Source organism: Rhododendron vialii, chromosome 9a, assembly GCF_030253575.1.
Source record: "Rhododendron vialii isolate Sample 1 chromosome 9a, ASM3025357v1".
NCBI lineage: Eukaryota > Viridiplantae > Streptophyta > Magnoliopsida > Ericales > Ericaceae > Rhododendron > Rhododendron vialii.
The window spans coordinates 8,319,176-8,343,481 of NC_080565.1; the positions used below are offsets into that span (position 1 = coordinate 8,319,176).

General features: G+C 39.3%; 2 protein-coding genes and 1 pseudogene across 8 annotated transcripts; 2 read left to right on the forward strand and 1 right to left on the reverse strand.

Annotated features, from left to right (window-relative positions):
* Positions 1-926: 926 nt before the first annotated feature.
* LOC131300366 (probable leucine-rich repeat receptor-like protein kinase At2g33170) lies at positions 927-7,915 on the forward strand. 7 transcript variants are annotated; one of them, XM_058326164.1, is made up of 3 exons: positions 946-4,801; positions 6,018-6,145; positions 7,396-7,666. In XM_058326164.1, the coding sequence occupies exons 1-3, from the start codon at positions 1,867-1,869 to the stop codon at positions 7,420-7,422; spliced, it is 3,090 nt and encodes a 1,029-aa protein (XP_058182147.1). In that variant the 5' UTR covers positions 946-1,866; the 3' UTR covers positions 7,423-7,666. The 7 variants fall into 7 exon arrangements, with proteins under 7 accessions (XP_058182142.1, XP_058182147.1, XP_058182146.1 ...); XM_058326163.1 differs by lacking the exon at positions 7,396-7,666 and having other exon boundaries at positions 946-3,376; positions 3,584-4,801; positions 6,018-6,573; XM_058326162.1 differs by lacking the exon at positions 7,396-7,666 and adding an exon at positions 7,684-7,915 and having other exon boundaries at positions 947-4,801; positions 6,018-6,396.
* Positions 7,916-15,501: 7,586 nt separating this feature from the next.
* On the forward strand, positions 15,502-23,272 carry LOC131299575 (uncharacterized). The gene is made up of 3 exons (XM_058325161.1): positions 15,502-15,640; positions 20,224-20,511; positions 21,118-23,272. Exons 1-3 carry the CDS (start codon positions 15,502-15,504, stop codon positions 21,480-21,482), a joined length of 792 nt encoding a protein of 263 aa, XP_058181144.1. The 3' UTR covers positions 21,483-23,272.
* On the reverse strand, positions 18,541-18,700 carry LOC131302191 (U2 spliceosomal RNA; annotated as a pseudogene).
* Positions 23,273-24,306: the final 1,034 nt, after the last annotated feature.

The following is a 24,306-nucleotide window of genomic DNA, read 5'->3' on the forward strand; positions in this document are numbered from 1 at the left end:
ATATTGATCCAAATTTTTAACATCTATCTTTCAACACAAACAAAATAAACAATTCATTGGAATTTGCTTAATTTTTGACATTGGTTCATGGAGAATGACCAGTGCTAGAACTATACACATGTGTGGACCTGTCATCCATTGTGAATGAAAGACTATCGTGACTTTAGTTCGGGCGATGTCCTGAGCTCAAAAACATATTGATTTCATAAAATCTTGATGCGTACAACAACGTTGTATACTGTATGACAAAAAAAAAAAAAAAAGATTTCAAAAATTTAGTGAGAAAAATACATTTTATTAGTATAATTACAACAATTATATACTAGCCTTCAAAAACTGCAAAAAAATTACATGATTGGATCAATAAACTACACATGCCTGATTGGCTTGAATTTTTGTAAGATGGTGTTATTCACGTTTGGCTCTAAACAATGACCGATTCAGTTTATGTTTTTGAGCTCAGAATAGAGTGGGGCTACAGTTCCCGACGGAATTCCTGACGGCTCGTCGGGCCACTCCAGCCACCGGATGGCTAATCGGAGCCGACCAAAAATTCTAAAAAAAAAAAACCGAGTGGGTCCACGCGGGAATCAACGATATCCGATGTGTGTAGGTTTGTATACAAAAAAATAGAGTGTTTGGATCGGCCACGTACACACATCGGATGCCGTTGATTCTCACGCAAACCCACTCGATTTTTATTTTATAGAATTTTTGACCGATTCCGATTAGCCGTTCTGTGGCCGAAGTGGGCCTGGCAAGCCGTCAAGATTCGGTCGAAATCCCCCAGTCGGGATCCTTAGACTTTCTGCTCAGAATAAGACACGAGCCAAATTCACAGCGGGCTGCTGTGCCCCCTGGTTCGTGTGAACATGCGTGACTATATGTATGTTTGACTGCCAAAAACACTTCACTTTCACACGTTAGGAATCTCACAGTACCCACCCTCCACAAACTGTCACAGTCCAACAAATCTACAAAGAAAATTTTTTCTCGGGAAAATAAAACTTTTATACTCCAGCTTGAAAAGTTTTTTCTTGATCCGAGCTTGAAAAGTTCACCATCTCCTTTTCTCAAGCACTTCAGAGAAACTAGTGAGAGAATGTGAGATTAGAGAGAGAGAGAGAGAGAGAGAGAGAGAGAGGAGCACGGCATGCCTTGTCGGCCATTACAAACTTCAACCAAGAGCCCTCAAGTCTCACCCTTCCTTCGCTTCACCAACTAAAGTCTCAAGATCCTTCCCTATCATTGCCATTCCTATCCCACCCGACCAAAAGGTAAAAACCCAAATCCAAGACGTGGGTTTCTATTTTCTTGCTTCAATCCTGCCTTCATAAAATAATCCCAGAAAGAAAATCTCGATTCATTTCAGTTGATCGCATTCCTTTTCCTATATTTTTCTTGCTGTTTTGGCTCTTTTCACAAGAGATGGACTTGGAGGTATGTTTAAACTTTGACCTTTGATGGGTTTTCTTGAATGGCCGCTAGTGTTGTTTGGGTTTTTGAATGATTGATTCATGACTCTGCTCTATGAATATTTCCAAGGAATTGCATTGTTAGTTGCTAAAGATTGATTACAATGATTAGAAGGATCTGTCTTTTTTAGTGTCTGCTGATCTTGTTTTGATGGGCTCCTTGCCTCCTTCTAGTGGTTGATAGATCACTGTATTATTAATATGTTGGCTACAACACAAGATTGACGTTCTATATTGCTTGGTACTTTGAATCTCTGCTGTGGAACTGTGAATTGTGCTGTATATTAGCGCTAAATGCTCAGCCTGAATTTGGATTTTCAGCATGATAATCGGAGTTGCTTAGAGTACGCAAAGTTGTTGACTTCTCAGATTGTGTCGTTCATTTGACACAATGGAGGGTGTTATAATGTCAGACAGCAGGAGAGGTATTTTTGTGAGGGTTATTGGAATTTTTGTTGTCATGGCTCTTCTGGTTTATACTTCGAAAGGGTTGAATTCGGACGGGTTGTACCTTTTGAAATTCAAGGAAAACATCCATGACGAATTCAATTACCTGGGAAACTGGAACCCTGGCGACAAAACGCCGTGTGGATGGAAGGGTGTGAATTGCACGGCAGGTTCGGGGGTGGACTCTCTTGATTTAAGTTCAATGAACCTTTCGGGAACCCTGAGCCCTATTATTTGCAATTTGGTTGAACTTACTAAACTTGATGTTTCCAACAATGGTTTCAGTGGAAGTATCCCCAATGAGATTGGGAATTGCTCAAGATTGGAAAGTCTTTACTTGAATAACAACCAGTTTGATGGACAGATACCTTCGCAGTTGGGTAATTTGTCTAGTTTAACAGACTTGAATCTGTGCAATAATATGCTTTCTGGTCCTATTCCAGATGAGATTGGAAAGCTTTCTTCTCTCTTCCAGTTTTTGGCATACAGTAACAACATAACCGGTTCATTGCCGCGTTCTCTAGGGAACCTAACAAAATTGCAAATATTTCGAGCAGGTCAAAACGGTATTTCCGGGAGCATACCTTCAGAGATAGGTGGTTGTGAGAGCTTGACTGTACTTGGTCTTGCCCAAAATGACTTAGGTGGGAATATACCCAAAGAGTTAGGGATGCTTGGGAGTTTGACCGATTTAATTCTTTGGAATAATCAGTTATCTGGTTTTATCCCAAAGGAGCTTGGAAATTGCACGAATCTTGGGACTCTTGCTTTGTACCAAAACAACCTTGTGGGTGAAATTCCCGCTGAGATTGGAAACATAAAATTCTTGAAGGATTTATACTTGTACCAAAACGAGTTGAATGGAACAATACCTAGGGAAATTGGTAACCTTTCTTTAGCAGCAGAAATTGATTTCTCAGAGAACTCCTTGATGGGGAACATTCCAATTGAGTTAAGTCAAATAAAGGGTTTGCAATTACTCTTCCTTTTCCAAAACCAGCTCACAGGTTTTATACCAAACGAGCTTAGTAGCTTGAGGAATTTGACAAAGCTCGATCTTTCTATTAATTATCTCACTGGTCCCATCCCCTCTGGATTTCAGAACCTAACTGCAATGCTCCAGTTACAGCTTTTCGAAAATTCCCTTAGTGGTACCATCCCCCAAGGACTTGGACTCCACAGCCAGCTTTGGGTGGTTGATTTCTCAGAGAACAATCTCACCGGAACAATACCTCCTCATATTTGCCGGCATACCAACTTGATGTTGCTGAATCTTGAGGCTAATATGCTGTATGGGAATATCCCAGGTGGGGTTACAAGCTGCAAATCACTGGTTCAACTTCGTTTGAATGGAAACAGGCTAACTGGGAGCTTTCCTTCTGCATTGTGTAATTTGGCGAACCTTTCTGCCGTTGAATTGGGTCAGAACAAGTTTAGTGGTCCCATCCCTCCAGGTATTGGAACTTGCCAAAAGTTGCAAAGGCTAGATCTTTCAGACAATTACTTTGCATCGACGTTGCCGAGGGAGATTGGAAATCTTTCTGAATTGGTGACCTTTAATATTTCCTCTAATTTTTTCATTGGAGCAATACCTTCTGAGATTCTTAACTGCAAAATGCTTCAACGCCTTGATCTTAGCGGAAATTTCTTTGTAAATGCAGTACCAAATGAGTTGGGAACCCTTTCACAGCTGGAGCTTCTCATGCTTTCTGAAAACAAGTTTTCTGGAAATATTCCTTCGGCATTGGGCAATCTGTCTCGTTTGACAGAGTTGCAAATGGGTGGCAACTTGTTTTCTGGTGAAATACCATCGGAATTGGGCTCTCTCACTGGTTTGCAGATTGCGCTGAATCTTAGTTATAATAATCTCTCCGGAAGTATACCACCTCAGCTTGGGAATCTTATTTTGCTAGAATTCCTCTTTCTGAATAACAATAACTTGAGTGGTGAAATCCCTAGTACGTTTGACAATCTGTCGAGTTTATTGGGATGTAACTTCTCGTACAATGACCTTTCTGGTCCGTTGCCTACCGTTGCATTGTTTCAGAACATGGCCATGAGCAGTTTCATTGGAAACAAAGGGCTTTGTGGCGGCCCTTTTGGTGATTGCAATGGAAATTCTTCTTTTAACTCAATTCCTCCTTCGAAAGGTTTAGGTGCTCCACGGGGTGAAATCATTCCAATAGTTGCTGTTGCTGTTGGCGGAGTTTCTCTCATTCTTATTACAGTTATTTTATATTACATGAGGCGTCCAGTTGAGGTTGTTGCTTCTTCTCAAGAAGAAATTTCCTCTCCTGTTTCAGATATCTATTTTCCTCCAAAGGAGGGGTTCACTTTCCAAGATCTGGTTGAAGCAACGAACAATTTTCATGCCAGTTATGTTGTTGGTAGAGGAGCTGTGGGGACCGTATACAAGGCAGTTGTGCATTCCAGTCAAACAATTGCTGTTAAGAAGTTAGCGTCAAACAGAGAGGGGAACAACATTGAGAAAAGTTTTCGAGCTGAGATTTCAACTTTGGGGAAAATAAGGCATCGTAATATTGTCAAGCTTCATGGTTTTTGCTATCACCAGGGGTCAAATTTGCTTCTGTATGAGTACATGGAAAGGGGTAGCTTGGGTGAATTGCTTCATGGCACATCTTGTGGCTTGGAATGGCCTACACGATATATGATTGCTTTTGGGGCTGCGGAAGGGCTTTCTTATTTGCATCATGACTGTAAACCGAGGATCATTCACCGCGATATTAAGTCGAACAATATTCTGCTTGATGAGAATTTTGAAGCCCATGTGGGCGATTTTGGTTTGGCTAAGGTCATTGACATGCCTCAGTCCAAGTCCATGACGGCAGTTGCTGGATCGTATGGCTATATTGCGCCTGGTAAGCCATCTGTTTGATCCTTTTCATTACAGTACATTGTTTGTGTTTAGTTTTCAAAATGGATATTGTTGGATATGCAATCAACAAAAACGGAAAGAATTAGTGGTTGGTTTTAAGACTGTGTCTGTCACTACGTATCCTTTGAGAAGCCACAACAAAAACAGAATGTAGTGAAGAGTGATCGTGCGAAATATGATAGTTAAATGTCTCACAAGAATGTATTAATTGTCTACGTTGCCTTCTGCCTCCGTGTAGTTATGGTCGTTTATTCATCAGTTTAGTTGATAATTTTTTTACATGATTCTTCAGATGATGTACCTCTCTCTCTAAATTCTAAAGTGGGTAGCGATTCTATAGCATAAGATTTTTGCCATACAATCGTAGTTACTGTGGGTCTGTGGCTAAGTTATCATGGAAATTGAACTTTATTTGAATCTATAGAAAGAGGAGGAACCAAAAGTAGAGGAGGAAAACAACGGTCTTGCCAAAACCTTCGGCCGGAAATAGTAATCTTTCTCTCTATGGTCTTACATACACAGGGAAACGAATAGACCCATTTAGTACCCATAGTGGTGTCTACTGTCTAGGAGACATTGCTGGGGCACAGACCTAATTGTTAATGAAGGTTTATTTACCATAACTTGGACCTTTTCCTCTTTATAGACAGAAATGGCTGATAGTTGCTTCATTATGTCTGTTGAAGAAAAATTATGCGGCATTTGTATGAATGAGCTGAGATGGCTATAAATTGATCAGACAAGAATCACAAATTCAATTCTAAATATAGAAGAGTTTCCCAGTTCTATCTGTTTTTGGCAGTTGGGATACAATGGTTGCTTTCGTCGTTATAACTCCTAGAATCTTCCTGGGCTTAGGTTTGGAATACAAGCCTTGTAGTGTTATAGGTCTGTGCAACAGTTTCAGTCTGGAAAGCAGAAAAAAGGCATTGTGGTAGAACTCCTATGACCTCTTTCTCTGTTTCTCCTTCCTTATTGTTATTATTTTTCTCACTCTGCAAGTCCATATTGTCCCATCCACTTGGCACTTTTGCCCATATTGATAGGCAGAGAATATAAATCAAGCTGACGGCCTCACTTTTTTTGTTTGCTGTCTCCCCCATATGTCTCTCTGTCACTGTGTTGGTGGCTTATCCATTGTAATTGAAACATTAATACTTACTCCGTCTGACTGATCATTTGTCTTCTCTTCATGCCAGAATATGCCTATACAATGAAGGTTACTGAAAAATGTGATATTTATAGCTATGGAGTTGTTCTCTTGGAGTTGCTAACTGGAAGAACTCCGGTGCAGCCATTAGATCAAGGAGGTGATCTTGTCACGTGGGTTAGAAATTACATTCGGGAACATTCGTTGAAATCAGAGATGCTCGACAGCAGGGTAAATTTGAATGATGAAAATACCGTCAATCACATGATTACTGTCATGAAAATTGCTTTGTTGTGCACGAATATGTCACCTTTTGATCGGCCTTCAATGCGTGAAGTCGTGCTGATGTTAGTTGAGTCTGATGAGAGATACGGGAACTTTATTTCATCTCCCATGTATGATAGTCCTAAAGTTGATGCCCCTTAACCGTATGTAGCAATATCTGAGTTGCCTTACTGTTGTGATTTTTACTTCCCATTGTTCCTTGTACTTTTTACCACAATTTAAAGCATAAAATCATCGTGTACATTTTCTTTTGCAAAATAGCAAACTAGTATTTTGTAGGGAGTTTGCAAGTAACTAATTTTAATCTCAGGCCTCAAGTATTTTTTCCCCCTGTTGTACCTTCTTTTATACCCAAGAGGAATACCATGTACCGGATATGACAGAACAGTAGATGCAGGTTGATTTCCTTTCTTGTAGATTGAATTGCTTGAAAATTGTTCCTGTCTCACCAGATGATAAGCGTCTTGTTTCAATCATCAGCTATTTCCATTTCTTTCCTATCATGAAGAAAGTATGGGACATGACGGGGTATGTATGGGGGGTCATTCATCCTAGCTATGCACTATTGACTGACCTGAGCCCGATCCCAAATGCGGTCGGGATTCAATCTTGGTCGATAATATGGTGGAAAGTGTAGTGTAACATAGCCCAATTAAAGCGGTGAAGGTTCCCCCGCAACTCCGTGGATTGGTATAGGAATCCCTAGGCTGCCAAATCCTCTTGAATCGTACTTGCGCTTGTACTACCAGTAATCACGTAGCTCTTCATTTTTGTTGTTTCTGATCAGTGTCACAGTGTGGACTACATTTAGTGTTGGATACGTGTACAATTGGTAACTCATTAGTCACATACCTCCTTAAGGTTGATACCTTCTTGCTAATCTTGTGAACTGTAGAGATGTGAAGCAGGATAGATGGAGAACAAAACTGTAAACCTGAGAACCCTTTTCACGAACTTTAGTAAAGGCGTAAATGAAGGACACTCTTTAGTGGAATTTATGAGATATCTTCCATTTACGTCTTCAGGGGTTGGGATTTCTGAACGTAAAATGCATGCAACATATTATTAGTCATTTCAATATGTCCATTATAGATGAGTCAATAGTTCCTGCTTCTAAGTGGGTCTTCTCGCTTCTGTTCAAGTTATGTAGTTATCTGAAGTGTAGTTGAAAGAAGCACTCCCGGATCTGAAAAAGCGTGGAAGGTTAGGCTGGGTCTGGCTGTTCATTCCTCAACGATCGAGTTAAGTTAGCCCTGTCTTCCTATATTGTTGCATAATGTTTCAAGGATTGGATGGGAGAAAAAAACTCCGTGAGATTGATCTTGACTTTTACTGTAGCATCTCATCGGTTAGGCAGGAGTGACTTCCTTAGTTTTAAGAAAAAGTATCCAGGCAGATGCCTGTAGTCAATATGTATTTGGTTCTTGCAGGCCGTGGAGCAACAGAAAATTTGTATGAGACTTGGAACAAGTAGCATAGTGGAGGAATAGGGAAAATCTTTGATTGATCATCCTAAAGCATCTTGCTTTGCTTCCTCAGTCATATTCCTAGTAGGATATTCATGGAGATTAGACTTTCTGTCTCCTTGACTGGCATTTTAAGATTCTGGTATACTGTACTCTTTGAATAAATTCTAAGTTTTGTCTATCCAGAATCCAACCTTCGGGTTTCCTATAACTTTACCGATTTGAGTCGGATAAAATAGACTTCTAAGTTTTCGTCACAAATGCTCCTACCTGCATGCCACTATGTAGGCTGCTGCCTTTTTCCTGATTAATCCCCAAGGAACACAGTCCTGTAGGATCCTTTATATACAACTCTCCCCCTCTACTGTTGCTCTTTATTTTGTAAGGAAGGAGGAAAGATGTTTTGTTTGTGTAATTGCTTTTGTGCGTTCAAATATTTCCTCCGTATACAAGATGCTTTGTCGGGTTATGAATGTTTCACACTCTACCGTATATCATGAATATTATATGGATACCAAAAAATTGCTTGTTGGGATGAGGGATTGACTGAAAGAACCTTTCTATTTTGTAATAGATAGAAGGAGACCTTTGTTTGGGCATTTTGGTACTCAACCATGTCGCCTGCCAGTTATGCTGAACAATTTGTTGTTTCTGCTTCGAAAGAAGAAATAGCTGAATAATATATTAAGCTGAACTAAGCCACTCCTAAAAACCCCTCAAGTGAAATTTAGGCTTGTAAAGATCCTTTGCTGGACGCAAAGGACTTATGTCACACGTGGACTTGGTTAGAGGTGTCTGGTGCGCTTATGTATCGAAGTGTCTGGTTTACCTAATTATCATAACCAAGGACACTAGAGCACTGCCATAATCTTTGTGTTTAAGCAGAGTATTTTCTATTTTCTAGGTTAAAATGATGTCTACAATACAAGTTCCATGCACAGATATGATGAGTTGATTAAAATACTTGTGTCCATTTTCCGCCACTCATGTCGGCTGGACACATAAGCGGATATCTTCCTGTTAAGATATAGGAAGGTTCGCAGATGTGACGGAAGACAAGCTTGAGAATAGAAACGTATACAAACAAACTAGTTTTTCGCAGCACTAATCGTGTATGAAATTAATACTACACATATTGTTCTAAAGCAAAGATCTTGCAATAACGCAATAACTGTCCTCTTTATTTGCTCGTTCCCTGTACCTACAATGATTAATTTCATAAGTTTCCTTGGATTTATCTCCATGATTGAATTTGAAGATATTTGATTATGGATGTCGGTTTCTTTGAACAATTTTAATTTGATCAGCAAAAGAAGAATTTGTATGGAGAATCAATAAGGGTACATCAATAGGAGAAAGGCGAAAACCATTAGCAGCAAAACAGGGCTGCCATGATTGACCACAAAAATCCAACCAAAGTTGGATGGTACAAAAAGAAGAAGAAAAACAAAAACAATCTCACTAATCTGCAACCTCAAATATTCAGTTTTCTGACCCCCTCCAGGCAAATCCAAGATATGTTCCACCATTTCATTAAATTAGACCATACCTTCCAAGAGAGAGGGCAGAGGAGTAGACGGTTTGGAGTTTCTTCAGCTTGTGAGCACAGAGGACAGACCTTGTTTCTTTCAACAATTGACAAGACAATGGCTAAGGAGTATATTCCATGATCACCCACATTGCCCACATATGTTGATAGTAGTAATAATTAAGAGGCTACCTCACAAATGACTTTTTCTCTTTGATGCAAGCAAAAGGAATCATTATCTTGAAAACCATAAGAAAATAATAGTATGTCCTCAATTCTATACCTTTCCAAGGAAAGAGTACAAGAGAACTTTATAATACTTAGATACAGTAGCAGAGACAAGATTTAACTAAGGGGGGTTACACTGTTCAAATGGAGTTTACTAGTATGTGTTTTTTTATAATACAGGGTGTCTCGGGTCAGCTTGTGCGCACCTCGGACTGATCCCTGTAGTCCCTCCCACAGCCATTTCACACGTTTACGCGTGGAGTGAGGTGTCCCAAAAGATCGTTGGCAAGGAGAATTGAACCTTAGACCTTAGATGTTGGGTTTACAATTGTAATGGAACCGAGGGACTCTTAAGAATTTTTTATAAAATGAGTTTTCAAAACATTTTTTTTGGATTCCTTTTACGAGACAAAAAAACATGTTTTGGGCTACTTACCAAAAAAATAAAATAAAATTTTGGGCTAGTTAAGAAGATATTAAAAGGTTTTTTTGAATTTGCATCAATCTTTTTAGGCTTAAAATGAAGATAGGCAAGATCAAATCGTGCACGGTAAGCCCAAAAAGCCCATTCTAACGCAAAAATTAAACATTGCGGCAAAAAGGCAAGATTTGTGGCTGAAGCTAAACATAACCGACTTTTTTAACCTTGTGGTAGCAGTGCTGAAGTTTGTGGCCAACTGTTATATGCTCCGTATATAGAGAGAGGATTGGAACTTAAGGCTCGGTTTGGTTTGGTTACTATTCAACTTTACTTAAGAGATATTACGCTCTAACTTCATCAATTTGGATGTCCAAAGTCTGCTGATCCCTGTCATTCAAGAACAATCGTTTCATCACCAAATGCAAATTTCTTTCCCCATTTTTTACCCTTATTGCTATCTCACTGTGTATTTTGAAGATGCTAAGTTATCTATGTTGGCACTAGCTTCCAAAAGAGGAGAGAGAGTCTATCAGAGACGGTTGCCATATTGTTGTTGCAAATGTTGGGAATGCATTATCGACCAAGTCAATATAGTGCCCATAAATCTGATTTTCAAGCAGCTATAGCTTCTTACATCCTTCTCATTTATTCGACAATGTGCCCTCACACTCAGTTTTCCACCATGCCCCATGCAACAGATTCTGTGATCTAATTATTTCTTTCGCTTGTCCTAGGTTTTGCATGTCTAACTGGTCTTGAAGATAAGTCGCTGCTGCATACTGTTTGGGTGTTGCATATAGACATTACCCTATGGTTTAGTTAAGTTGCTGCTGCATACTGTTTGGGTGTTGCATATAGACATTACCCTGTGGTTTAGTTAAGTTGCTGCTGCATACTGTTTGGGTGTTGCATATAGACATTACCCTATGGTTTAGTTCATATAACGCTTCTCATCGCTTAACTTATTTTGGCTTTTTAAGTTTGTCTCAATCTGCAACTTCCACATTGGATGTTCTATAATAAGGCTCTGACTTGCAATGATGATCCATTGTCAATACTTGAGGCTTATATCGAGCAATCTGTCATACAGTCAATTGTATGTCGAAACAGTTCGAAGACGGGAGAAAAAAATTGACAACCTGCGAATATAGTGTCAAGGGTCAGCATTATTTAAGACCTTCTAGAGTTTTTGGGCACCAATATATCCTCTGGATCAGGAAATACGCTCCCAATTAGGAAAGCTCAAGTGGTATTTGAGTATACAAGATGGTTTAATACACACAAAGAAAAAGGTGATCCAGAGAAAAGCAATGCAATGAAAATTGATTCTCTCTTCTTCTTCTTCTTCTTTTTTTCTCTTGATGAGATTAAAGAAGGTGCCAAGACAACTATCCACGAAGCAGGTCATATATTGAATATGGGCGAATTCTTACGTATTGGACAAATTTTGAGTAATATCTGTAACTTTATGATCAAATTCCCCCATTTATGGTTGTATATTAGTCGGATGATTGTATCATGTATGGTTAAAGTCTTTGAGATGAACCTAAGAACTTGTAGTAAAATGCTAATAAATGGAAACTGAAGTCTTTCAAGATAAATGAGAAGATGCAAGAACAATAGTATGTTTTAGTAGGAGTATTCCACATAGCCTTCCAACCATCGTAATAAGGTCAATGAGCTTGGGCATTCTTGGCGTCTGTTGCCTAAATTTCCTGTTAAAAACCAGTAGCAGAAAACATGAGATTATCTATTTTTTAAAACAATTGTCTATAACTAAGAGTGCCTCTGACCTCATTGAGGGAGAACTAGGCCTGTCAATGGGCCGGATCCGATCCGGATCCGACAGATCCGGATCCGGATCCGAATCCGATAAGACACAATCCGATCCGGATCCGATAAGACTCAAATCCGATAGTGAGAATCCGGATCCGAATCCGAAAAATCCGGATCCGATCCGAAAATCCGAATCCGATCCGGAAACTTTTTTTACTTCAAAAATTTTAGCCAAAAAAAAATATTTTTTTCAAAAAAATAAAATTTTTTTTTTCAAAAAAAAATTATTTTCAGAAAAAAAAATTAAAAAATTTAAAATAAAAAATAAAAATAAAAATACAATTTCTTAAACATTTTTTTTTTCAAAATAAAAATTTTACTATTTTTTTAAAAAAATTTAAAATTTTTAAAAAAAATAAAGTTCGGATTCGGATTGATAACGGATTTAATCCGACCCGATCCGGATCCGACCCGGATCCGTATTGAATTACCGGATCCGGATTATCGGATTATCGGATCGATGTTATCGGATTCGGATCCGGATCCGGATCGGATTTTTCGGATCGGATCCGGATCGAATCCGGTCCATTGACAGGCCTAGGGAGAAGCTTTTTTTGGTGCACTGGTTGTACTAGTTCTTGGCATTGGCTTTGGTACACTCAATTGCACCAAAAAAATTAAATTTTCCCTCTGGTTGCCAGCCCAAGACAGATTACCGAGTAACGCTGTCAGGTTTATTAGAAGCATGACCAATAACCTTAATTGTGAAAGATACAACTGTGCACAGGAGAATACTCTACGCATTTTGATGGATAGCCCTCATGAGTCGTGATTGGAAGTTTGGGAGAAATATATGCCTAGTTCTAACCTTGGGATTGGCTTGATGGCAGTAGCAGTCCTTGGGCATTTCTTTTCTCATCGGTGGCTTGGTTTCTATGGAAGGAGTGGAACAACTTGGTGTTCAATGGCAATGCTACCAATAACAATGTCCTTCATAGAAACCACGGAGTGGAGCAAGCTTTTCACGCAGGTAAGGTGTCCCTGAGAAACAAGGATGTAAATCCTTTTCATTGGCGTAGAATAAAACTTAATATTGGTTGGTGTGCGAAAGGAAACCCTCAGCTTGCGGGGTTTGGAAGAATTTTTAGAACTGACCATGGGAAGTGTATAATGCAGCTTCATGGGAAGAATTGCTTGGGCAACATCTTTGGAGGGTGAGGTCAGGTGTATTATGAAGGGGCACGAGTTAAGCAGACATCATGAGTACAAGGAAGTCATCATAGAATTCGATTCTGCCGTTGCGATTAATTTGATCAAGCAGGGGGTGTGTTTGAGAGCGAGGCTGGGGTCAGGTGTATTTTGAAGGGGCAAGAGCTAAGTAGATATCATGAGTACAAGGAAGTCATCATAGAATCCTATTCTGCCGTTGCACTTAATTTGATCAACCAGGGTGTGTGTTTGAGAGCACAACTACAGAGCTCTTCTGGAGGATATTCTCTTCTTAATGCGAAAGCATGAATGCTCTATAATTCAAAGCTACAGAGAGAGGGAATCACTGCACTGACCAGCGGCAAACAAAGGAGCCTAGACTAGAGACGAAGTGATCTATTTGGAGGCTACTACTCAGGAGTAGCAGGTGCTGGTGATGAAGGATGCGCAGACGGAGGCGACTGAGAGAATGACTCAATTTAGGTCTGCCTTTGTTTTCCTAGTTTGTTTCCAGTCAACCGGAAAAAAAAAAAAAAAGAGAGAGAGAGACAGAGGAACCCCCCTTAAGTGGCATGGTAAATTGGGCTTGCACTACAACATTTTGACAGTTACACTTTTGCTAAGTTAACTTCAGCAAAACCATTCTTTCCTGGCTCGGAAGATATAGTTGCGTCTTTTAGAGATTGCGTAAAACTGGAGATGCAATTTTTAGTATTGAAACCGAAAATTAGTTTTTGAGAATATTTATATAAGTGAGTTTATGGTATATTTGGTATATTGGCATAGAGAAGTGAAAATGAACAAGCAAACTAGAAATTTCCCAAGACTCTTGAATGTCTCGAATTATGTAAAATCAGCTAAGAACTCTGATTGCAGATCTCAAACATGTCGTTAGCATAACAAAATTACTGATTAAAACAGAACAATTTCTACTTATGTAATAGGTTGAATCGGTTGAGCTCCCATAACAGAAAGTTAACCAAACCTTGACGAACCTGCTCGTTGAACAACATTTGCAAGTTACAAGTGGTCTTCCATTGGAGAGACCACACCAATGAGTTTGACTCACTCTGAATTTTCATCGCATAGCACCAGTTGGTATCCAAACCTTACAAAGATATGGAAAGGTATGTTTTGAACAGCTATTTGAAAGCAGACTATAAGGATTATAATCCATGATACACTTCTTCTTGAACTTCATGTGAATTGTTCGGATGCCCAAAAAAAGTCTCTTGCGCAAAACAAGCTCATCATCTTTGGTTAACTGAATCCAAGACATAGCAATTTCTATTCGGTAATGTCAACCATTACATTCATGAAAACATTGTCCTACCAGTGATCTGCAGCCGCAAGTGTTGAGGACTTAAAAAACATGACTAAATTGATATAGTCAACAATAGCTAAAAGAAGTTTACTATATCTACAGATTCAAATAAGCTGCATGAAAAACTGGACTTGAGCAAGAAATCACAGTAATTTTCAAAACTACATCAAACCAGAAAAGGTATTGGCCCAAACTTAGTTCCATCTTACTTTGTGTGTTTCTCACTTACAGCATTTTATTCTTCCTCTGACATCAAGTTTAGACGATTCAAAACCTGGAAATGGTGGTTGCAAAAGGTTGCACTGCCAAGCCCGCTTAACCATGCCATGGAAGACAATCCATCTATCTTAAGTCATTGTTGTAATGCCCTTATCCAAAGCCAAGCTTGAAGAACTGGCATGTGAAAACGGATAGTGATTGATGAGTTTCCAGTAGCCCAAAATGCACAATTAGATGTATCAGTTATTCCAGATTCAGTTAATCCATCTTTGTAAGCTACAAACGGAAACTACCCCCTTGTACACTCGAAACTGCTAGGAAATAAAGCAAAAGATAAATCCTCGAGCAAAACATATAGAAACAGAAGTAAAAAGACTTAAAACTGTGTCTCATGAACGTCCGTAATGCCATAAAATAAGCCTAGTTCAATCGGGACATCATGGTCCCCAAATATCGGCAACCAAGAAAACTAGAAACACTAGTGAAGAATTTATCAACCTTCGGCCTTTACTTAGCTCATACACTATCCGTATAACAAAAGTACAACACTATCGGTGAAGAAACCAGAAATAAATTTTCTTGACGTCAAAAGGAAGAAAAGAAAAAGAATTCCCAGAGTGTTTTGAACTTGATCTACTGAAGACAAAGAAAATGCAAGAATCACTTCCCTTCATTTTATTGTGTTAATGTATTTTACTTGTATTCAGTTCGCCAAGAGACCCGATGACTTGAGTTCAATACATAATAGATAGGGAACGTTTGATACGAAAAATACAAGACTTGTATGTTTGTGGTGAGAGAAAATAGGGTGTTTTTTTTTATCCTATTGTAGATTGTACTTTCAGAGGCGATGTAATTTAGGCCTGGCATTTTGTACCGATCTATTTTCATAGGGGAATAACTTGGGACAGAGGGAGTATAACCCAAGGCGGTTACGAGACTTACTGTCTAGTCTTGCTAGCGTTCAAGTCTGCTATAACTTGTGAGTAGTGATCCCTTTGGAGCTCTAAACTCGTGGAATGAATCCAACCACGGTGTAAGAGGCTGTAATTTCGTGGTCATAAGCTAACCGGTTCCATGTCATCTCATGTTGAGAATATGAACTTTCTCAGAGGGCTCTGGTTGGCTAACGACAGCTCGAGCGGCGAACACCCCCTAGAACTCTGCCACTCGAGAAGACTTGAACGTTTCTCAGTTGCTATTAATTCTATTACTGGTGAAATTCCATCCAATGTCGGGTTGCTCTAACCTCATTCTACCCAATTGATTGGGTCCTTACAAGTGGAAATTGGGCGTTTAGTAAATCTCGAAACTCTAGATGTGTTTGAGAACTTGTTGTCTGGTTGAATTTCAAACGCTCTTGGCAGTTGCGTAAAATTGAAGTCAATATATATGGAAGGAAACAATTTCTCGGGAATCCTTCGTCTTTAAGTCAGTTGAGAGGCATGATGGAATTAGATATTTCTCAGGAAAAAACCCAGATCATCTTCTTACAAGTTTTGTGGGGGTATATTTAGAGGGCTTCATCTTCTTACAGGCTTTGTGGGGGTATACCTGATATACAGTTGAGCAATTGACACAAAATGGAATTTGGTAAGAAAAGATTTACGCCGAGTAAGAAACTAACAGCCCGTTTGGATGGAGGATTTGTTTTGGGTGGACTTGTAATGAGGGGGTATTTGAAGGTGGATATGTAATGAGGGGTGATATGTTAAGAAGGGTGGGCCCACCTCTTAAGAAGAGAGAATTTATAATGAGGTGTTTGGATGATTTTTTGAGAAGGGGGATTTGGAGGGTGGATATGATGGGATAAAGTGTAGAATGACTCAATTGCCCCCTTTAGTTATTTATTATTAATTGGGGGATAAAAATAAATTTATTAAATCTTAAAAATGTTTAAACCTCATTTATGATTTTTTAATTTTTTTTCGGGAAAAAAAATATAAAACTGATTGTAAGCATGTGATTTGAAGAAAAAGAAAACTACTACGTGTATGGTATATCAAAGGGGTGGCATCCCAGCCAATGGATCAAAGCCCATTGATAAGGAAAAAGAAAGATAACGATTGTATAGGATTAAAACCCAATATTCATTCCCAATTCTAGATCTAAAACCACGACCACAACCCAGTGACCCACAGATTTCGACCGAAGATCAGCAGCTTCGGTGACGAGCGGTAATCTTCTTTGTCTTCTCCTCTCTCTCTCTCTCTCTCTCCGGTCTGGTTTGAACAGATGGAGTCGTGATACAAGATAAAAGGCAAGGGCAAAACAGTCTATATCGCCCCCGCTTCACCAACGACAGGGGGCACCCTGTCGTTGCCAAATCCGGGAAGAGGTGGAGAAGAATCCGGGAGAGACTCAAATCCCCCTTCCCATTTTCACTCCCAAACACCGGATTTGTGTGGGACCAGGAGATCATATCCGGGTGGCTCCAAATCCGGCCTCCAACTCCGGCATCCAAACAGGCCGTAATAGGACAAAGTCCACTTTGACCACCATGTGATTATCATCATGTGCGGATACCTCTTTCATGGTTTAAAACTGAGCACATAACTTATTTGTGTTTTAAAACATGTGCAGATAGACTCTCTGTCGTCATGTTTTTTATCCATATTAATAGACGCAACATTAAAAGACCGATATACCTTCACCATGTCCCTTAATTCTTCTTCTTTTTTAAATCTAACCACACCATCTCCTATACCAAACATTGAATCCAAACCGTTAATATTGTAAATTTTGACGAGTACTACATCTATGCCAAAATTCAAGTCAATCAAAAAATGAAAAACTCATGGTCGAATTGATTTTGTTATGAAATTAAAATTTCAAATTTGAATTTACTAAAAATTAGATCACTGAATTATTGATGCCTGATTGAGATGATTTTTTATATAGAGATACTCTATTCGTTATTTAATACATTATGAACGACTAAGATTATATTCTAGAGGCGTGTGAAATACACCTCCGTTAATATGGATGGAAAACATGACGGCATGGGATTTATCTGCACATTTTCAAAACCACTGGTAGGTTATGCGCTCAGTTTTGAATCATGAGAAAATATTCGCACATAACGATAACTACAGGGGTGAAATTGGACTTTACTAATAATCCCAACATCTTTTGAACTTTTAGGACTATTTCTCGTGGTGTATTTCCTATATCTTTGGTGGTTTAGAAAGAGAACAGAAGCGCCTGCTTTTAGAGTTTTCGGGAAATCATTTCTAAAGCTCTTATCAAACTCTAAAAAGCGACCAATGGGTTCTCTCTAGTCAATTTGGTCGGCATGGGTAGGTTTGGTTTGGTGTACAAAAGAGTTCTTGATCTTGATTTGGGTGAAACAACGGTTGTAGTGAAGGTAATAAACCTTCAATACCGTGGATCTTTCAAAAGTTTCATTGCTGAGTGTAAGGCTTTGAGGAGCATCAAGCATCAGAACCTTGTAAATATTCTCTCAAGATGTTCAAGTGTTGGCTATCAAGGTAACGATTTCAAAGCTCTTGTATACGAGTTCATGGTCAATGGGAGCCTAGACGACTGGTTGCATCCAAATGACAGATAAGGCGCATGAGGAGTCAAGGACTTTAACCCTTTCACATGCAAAGGTTAAATATTACTATTGACTTCGCTTCTCCACTTGATCTTAGTCGAAAGGCTGAGAATACTTGATAGTTTTTTGTTCAGCGATACTATACAGTTGATCTTATAAGTCACCGAATGCAAAGTTTCCTCCGCTACAGGTGCTACACTTGATCTCTTCTTTTTTTTTTTGCAATGCTACACTTGATCTTAGTTGAAAGACGACTGAGAACATGTGCTACACTTGATTTTTGTTTATTCAGCGATATTACACTTTATCTTAGCCGAAAGGCCGCGAAGAGATGCTTCACTTGACCTTAGCCAAAAGGCTGAGAACATATACTATACTTGATCTTTTTTTAATCGGCAATACTACACTTGATATTAGCCAAAAAGGCAAGAATAGATGCTATTCTTGATCTTTTTTTTTTATCGGCCATACTACACTTGATCTTAGCCGAAAGGCCAAGAATAGATGCTATAGTTGATTTTTTTTTTTTATCGACAATACTACTCTTGATCTTAGCCAAAAGGTTGAGAACAGATGCTACACTTTATAAATTTTTTTTCCAACAATAATACACTTGATTTTAGCCAAACAGCCAAGGACAGATGCAACACTTGATTTTAGCCAAATAGCCAAGAACAGATGCAACACTTGATCTTAGCCAAAAGGCCGAGAATAGATACTACACTTTGTCCTTTTTTTTAATCCACAATGGACTAACCAAAATTGGATTACTAAAAGTTGCCACATTACCTTTTGGTTATCTATTTAGTGTAACTAAAGTTAGCAACCCTAAGCTTCACAAAGGCTTGATCAAAATGAATCGGCAAAAATTAAAATCCAACGATTAATTTTTTTTCTTCTCAATCAAGTGTTCTATATTGAATGACATTCTAGTAAGATAAGTGAAAGTGGAAAGCGTTTGTTAAAACCCATAAAATGACTAACATTGGTAAACGTACAACCACTTGCCAAAGAAGAGAGTAAGTTTCATCTACTAATAAAATATTTGTTTTATGGAGAGTGAATTTCAAACAACAAAAAACATGTAGAGTAATTTTTGTGAGTAAGACTCGTTATTTTTGGTTATTGAGACAAATGTTGCTAACTTTGATTATTGAAATGCTCAATTTGATTATTGGTTAAGATGTTGCTAAGTTTGATTATTCCATTGTGAACCATTTTTTAGGCCAACATTACTAACTTTGTAAATATATATGTTACTTTTAATTATGTCATTGTGATGCACTTAGAAGTTTACCTTAGGAGCCATTGTGACAAGTCCATTGGAGCACTAACATAACGAAATAATTACTAACTTTATCCATGTCACCTGGAAGCCTAACCAACACTAAATTGAAGAAATAATTGATTACTCCACACTACTTCTTGATGGGGGAGTAATCAATCCTAATGACCAATAAAACAACGTCACAATATTTAGCAATGCTATTGACACTAGTTTTTGACACTATATTTTTTTTACTCTACAGACACATAAGAATGAGTAGTGCTATTGGTACCGACGGTACCATAGGGAAAATGTACCGACGGCCACCGGACGGCCGTCTCCGGCCACCGGACGGCCGATCCGAGCCGTCCAAAAATGTTAAAAAATAAAACCGAGTGGGCCTACGCGAGAATCAATGGCATCCGAGGTGTGTAGAGTACTTGATCCGAGCACCCCTTTTTCGTGTATATACACGTATATACAAATATACACGAAAAATGGGTGCTCGGATCAAGTACCCTACACACCTCGGATGCCATTGATTCTCGCGTAGGCCCACTCGATTTTATTTTTTAAAATTTTTGGACGGCTCGGATCGGCCGTCCGGTGGCCGGAGACGGCCGTCCGGCGGCCGTCGGTACATTTTCCCTATGGTACCCGTCGGTACCAATAGGATTTCTGCATAAGAATATTGGACTCTACACAAACACTTACGTGAAGACCGCCATATCTGTGTCTGCGGGGTCCAATATGCCGTGTCAAAATGTGGTATTACTAGACCTTCCCTTTTGCATGTTGGTTTTCCTTCTAAAATACACCAGACGTGCTATCTTCACAGACAATATGAAAATTCACTTCATTGCATCTCCAATTTTTGCCATCAGCAAGGACCTCTAAACCGACCATTACAATGATGCTGCGTGAAAAGTTAGGGTCCCACTTCTCCTAGCACCAAAATTTTTGAAAATTCTAGAATTTAAAATTTTCGAAATTTTGAATCGGACATATATACTCTCTCTTCTCCGTCTCACACACAAACCACGATCTCCCTCTTCTCCTCTCTTTTCCATCTCACACTCTCCTTTTGACGCACCACCACCGACGGCCCCCCCAAAACTGCCCCCACCACCACCGACGCACCACCACCACGATCTCCTCTCTTCCCTCCCCTCCATCTCACACAACCTCCTCTCGACGCACCACCACCGACGGACACCCCAAACCCGCCCCTTCCGCCACCACCATCTCTTCTCTCTCGCAGGTATCTCTCTCTCACTTCCCTCTCCGCTAATCTACACTTGATTGTAAAAAAAACAAATTTTTTTTTGCTGATCTCATAAAATTAGGGCTTTTTAGGAGGTCGATGTGTTATTGAATCACATGAATCCATAAAATACAAGTTTTTTTTGAGGAATTTGAATGGATTTGGTTTTGAGATGAGATAATCCCCTGTTTTAGAGTGGGTAAGAATGTGGGGCATTATTTTGTTTGGATTGAAGTCATTGGGTTCACAAGTTGTTTAAACATTGGGTTGTTGCCGTCTCTGTGTAAAAGAGGGTTTAAACACTGAAGTCCTTTGTTGTTTCTTGACTGCTGCCCTGTACTTTTTGGCTCATATCCCACCAATCGGGCTCCAATCTGCCCTTGGTTGGAGTGGTGTATTTCAATGATTGCTCCATTCAGTGTTCTTTGTAGTTTCAGCCTTCAAATTTTGTGGTTCTGTTTCTTTTTTCCATTTCTTATTGGGTGAATACAATTTTGTTTTCATATGCAATTCTCTTTTGAAGAAGTGCAAGTTTCTTTTTATAGGATATGCAATTGTTTACAGGAGCTACTATTTAATTGTTTTAATGCCACCAATATTCAGGGGATTATTCAGTGGGTTCACCTTCAGGGCTCTCTCCTTCCTCTTCCTCCTCACAAGCTCATTTCCGTCCATGGCCACCCTACCCTCCACCACTGCTTGCATCACCCCCAAGTCCCGTCTCAGGGGCGTGGTCTTCGACATGGACGGAACCCCAACTGTCCCCGTCATCGATTTCCAGGCAATGTACAGGGCCATGCTCGGCGAAGAGGAGTATTTGGCCCTCGAATCGAGGAACCCTGCTATGGGAATTGATATACTGCATCACATCGAGAATTGGAGCCCTGATAAGCAACATAGAGCTTATGAATAATTTTTCTATACAGGGATGTTTCTCTATAGGAGGATGTTTCCTCTCCGCTCTCTGAGCCAAAATCGCCATAGAGGATCCGTTGGATGTAAGAACACTTGCTCTCCTCCCCCCCCCCCTCCCCAAACCAAAATCTGAAGAATGAAGGCTCGGTTTGCACTTTTCAAAATTGTGCAACGCAGTGATTGAAAAAGCACGCCTAGGCGAGGTTGGGTGAGGTGGGTGGCTAGTCTCACTTCAAGTCACCTAGGCGTGAGGCATGAAAAAGTGGCGCCTAGGCGTCGTTAGGGCAAAACAGCTCAATTAAAACACAAATCTGCCTCTCCTCAATCAGAAATCTATGGTCTCTCCACTGGGCTCTCTCGTCTCTCCTCTGGGCGTAACAGGTATGTCGATCTCTCTCTCTCTCTGATCGACACACAACACACACGCGCACCCTTCTTCTTCTTCTCTCTGATCGACACACAGTCACACACGCACCCTCCTTCTTCTCTCTCTCTCTCTCTCTCTCTCTCGCACCCTCTCTCAACCCATCTGGGTCAGTCGGTTGCACTCTGCAGCTGCTGCTAGTGCTGGCCCTGCTGGGTAATATTTTTTTCTCACATACACTATACACACAGTGTGTGTGTATATATATATTATACAGTATATACTATATACTCCGTATATAATACAGTATACAGTATATATTGATTAATAATTTAATTTAATATTGTACAGTATATACAGTAGTAACTAGTAACAGTAATGAATCAAAAATCTGATGATTAATCAGTTTGTTGTTTGTATATATTAATACTAGTGGTGTTGATCATATTTTATCTCCTTTGTTTGTGTATACATTTTGTTTGATTGACAAACCCCATGATTTTGGGAAAATCCATGGTCTGACTTCTAGAGCAAACTGATTTGTTCTGTTGAAGGGAAAGGCAAGCTAACTTTGAGCAAAGCAAAGCAGCCCCATGATTCTATTACTAGGTTCAAAATCATATCCCTAGGCTCCAATTTGAAAGCCCTAAACCTAAACTAACTTGGGAAAATTGATTATTTCCTAGATTGTGACTTTTTTTTTTTTTTTTGGGAATTGTAGATTGGGGAACCTTGATGGGTTTGTGCATTCACAAGTAAAAAATTGTTTGCATTATAGATAAGTTTCCCCCAAGTTTCATAAGAAGTATGCATAGTTGTTGAGTTTTTTACTTGGATTGTTTATTCTACGCGTTGTTATACTTTGGGTTGTGTCAACTAAGTTAGGGCTTTTGATTCAAATATGTTTTAATGGAGGTTCATTCATGATACCTATTTTTGAGTCCCCTTGATCCTTTCTTTTTGTTTTAGGTCATGGAAACTTAGTTTTGGAGATCGGTTCACGGACAATGACGTGAAGGAGTATAGCTTTCCCACACCTCCATCTAGAATTTTACGATAGGCTGAAGTATGAAGTATAGTTCTGAACTCCATATCTATATTTCAAAAGAGCTCATTATACCAATGTTTCATCCTTTAAAAATCAAGACAAATTCTCCGAGTGGAAAGAAAGTGGCAAAAAGACAAGGGTATAGGAATGGTCTAACCAATCCAATTGAACGACACAAACGAACAAACATAAGTCAAGAGGCTAAACTAAGTATTTATAACTAGGTCTCCTATATGCAATTCCAAGCGATCGAATGAAGATTGAAACTGTAATACTAAGTCAGCCTTTTCCAGAGAAAGTAAATCAAACAAAGTTAAAAGGAGAATTTAAAGCAACGCAAAGAGAAATTATTTAATAGTTGAGAGTCGAATTTATCCTTAGTTTTCTAACGAAGAATATTTCCATGTCAATTCTATTGCCCAATCCTAGCAGTTCTAGTGTTATTGAAGATGTGTTTTTTCCCCTCATCTTTTATTTATTCATAGTTTGCGAACGAACAAACCAAGACGAGAAAGAATGACAAAAATGATTACACTATTTGCTATCATGCAACAAGATTTGACTGCACCCGGGGAAAGTATAAGCATTATCGCGCCTTTTGATATACCAAATGATTAGACAGAAGGTATCACTTACTTTGTGCTAGACCCCTTAAATGTATACCCCTTAGATGCACATTTTGCTGTGGATAGTGGGTAAGCCGTGGTACCCCTTTTGTTGAACTGCTACCCCCTTTACTTGAACTCTTTGTCTGCATAGATTGGCTGGTTCTTGTTTCTTCTCATCCCCTTTTATTCTTTTGGAGGTTTTGATTGGAATACCAAATTTTTTTTATGGTTGTGACATGTACAACAAAGTCGAGTTTATGCACAATGAAGGAGTTTAGCCCGACTACCCTTCCGCAAGAGTTGAACACGGGGGACCCACCCTAACGAACAAATATCTTGTGGAAATTATTTATTGGAATCACTTCACAACTATTACTCACGAGACCGGGCCGATCATTGTCAAAATTATCTAAATTACATTTCTCACGTTCCGCTTCCCCCTAAGCCGATAATTGGGATACATAACCTCACCACATAAAAATGTGCAATTTATGGAACGTGGGTGAGAAATCGTAAATACGTTCATTCCTACAACAACTGTGTCATCTGGTGAAAGCATTGCGTAATTCGTGAAAATCTTTTTCAAGGTCGCAAGATGGCCAAGTCCAAGTTGGTGTTTCTATGATGCACATTAGTATCAAAAGACTCTTCCCTATTATGTTCAAAACTAAATTGCACCAAGACTATCTTCTTTGGAACCACTCTTGAACATGTCAATATAACACCCTCTTCACACATAATAACCCATGCGTTAGTCTTTACCTTTGACTTCTTGTCTGCCTCCGCTACTGGAAACCTTTGTTGTCTGTGGTTGGGTCTCTTTCGAGTATACTTTGTTCGAATGTAAACCACGAGTT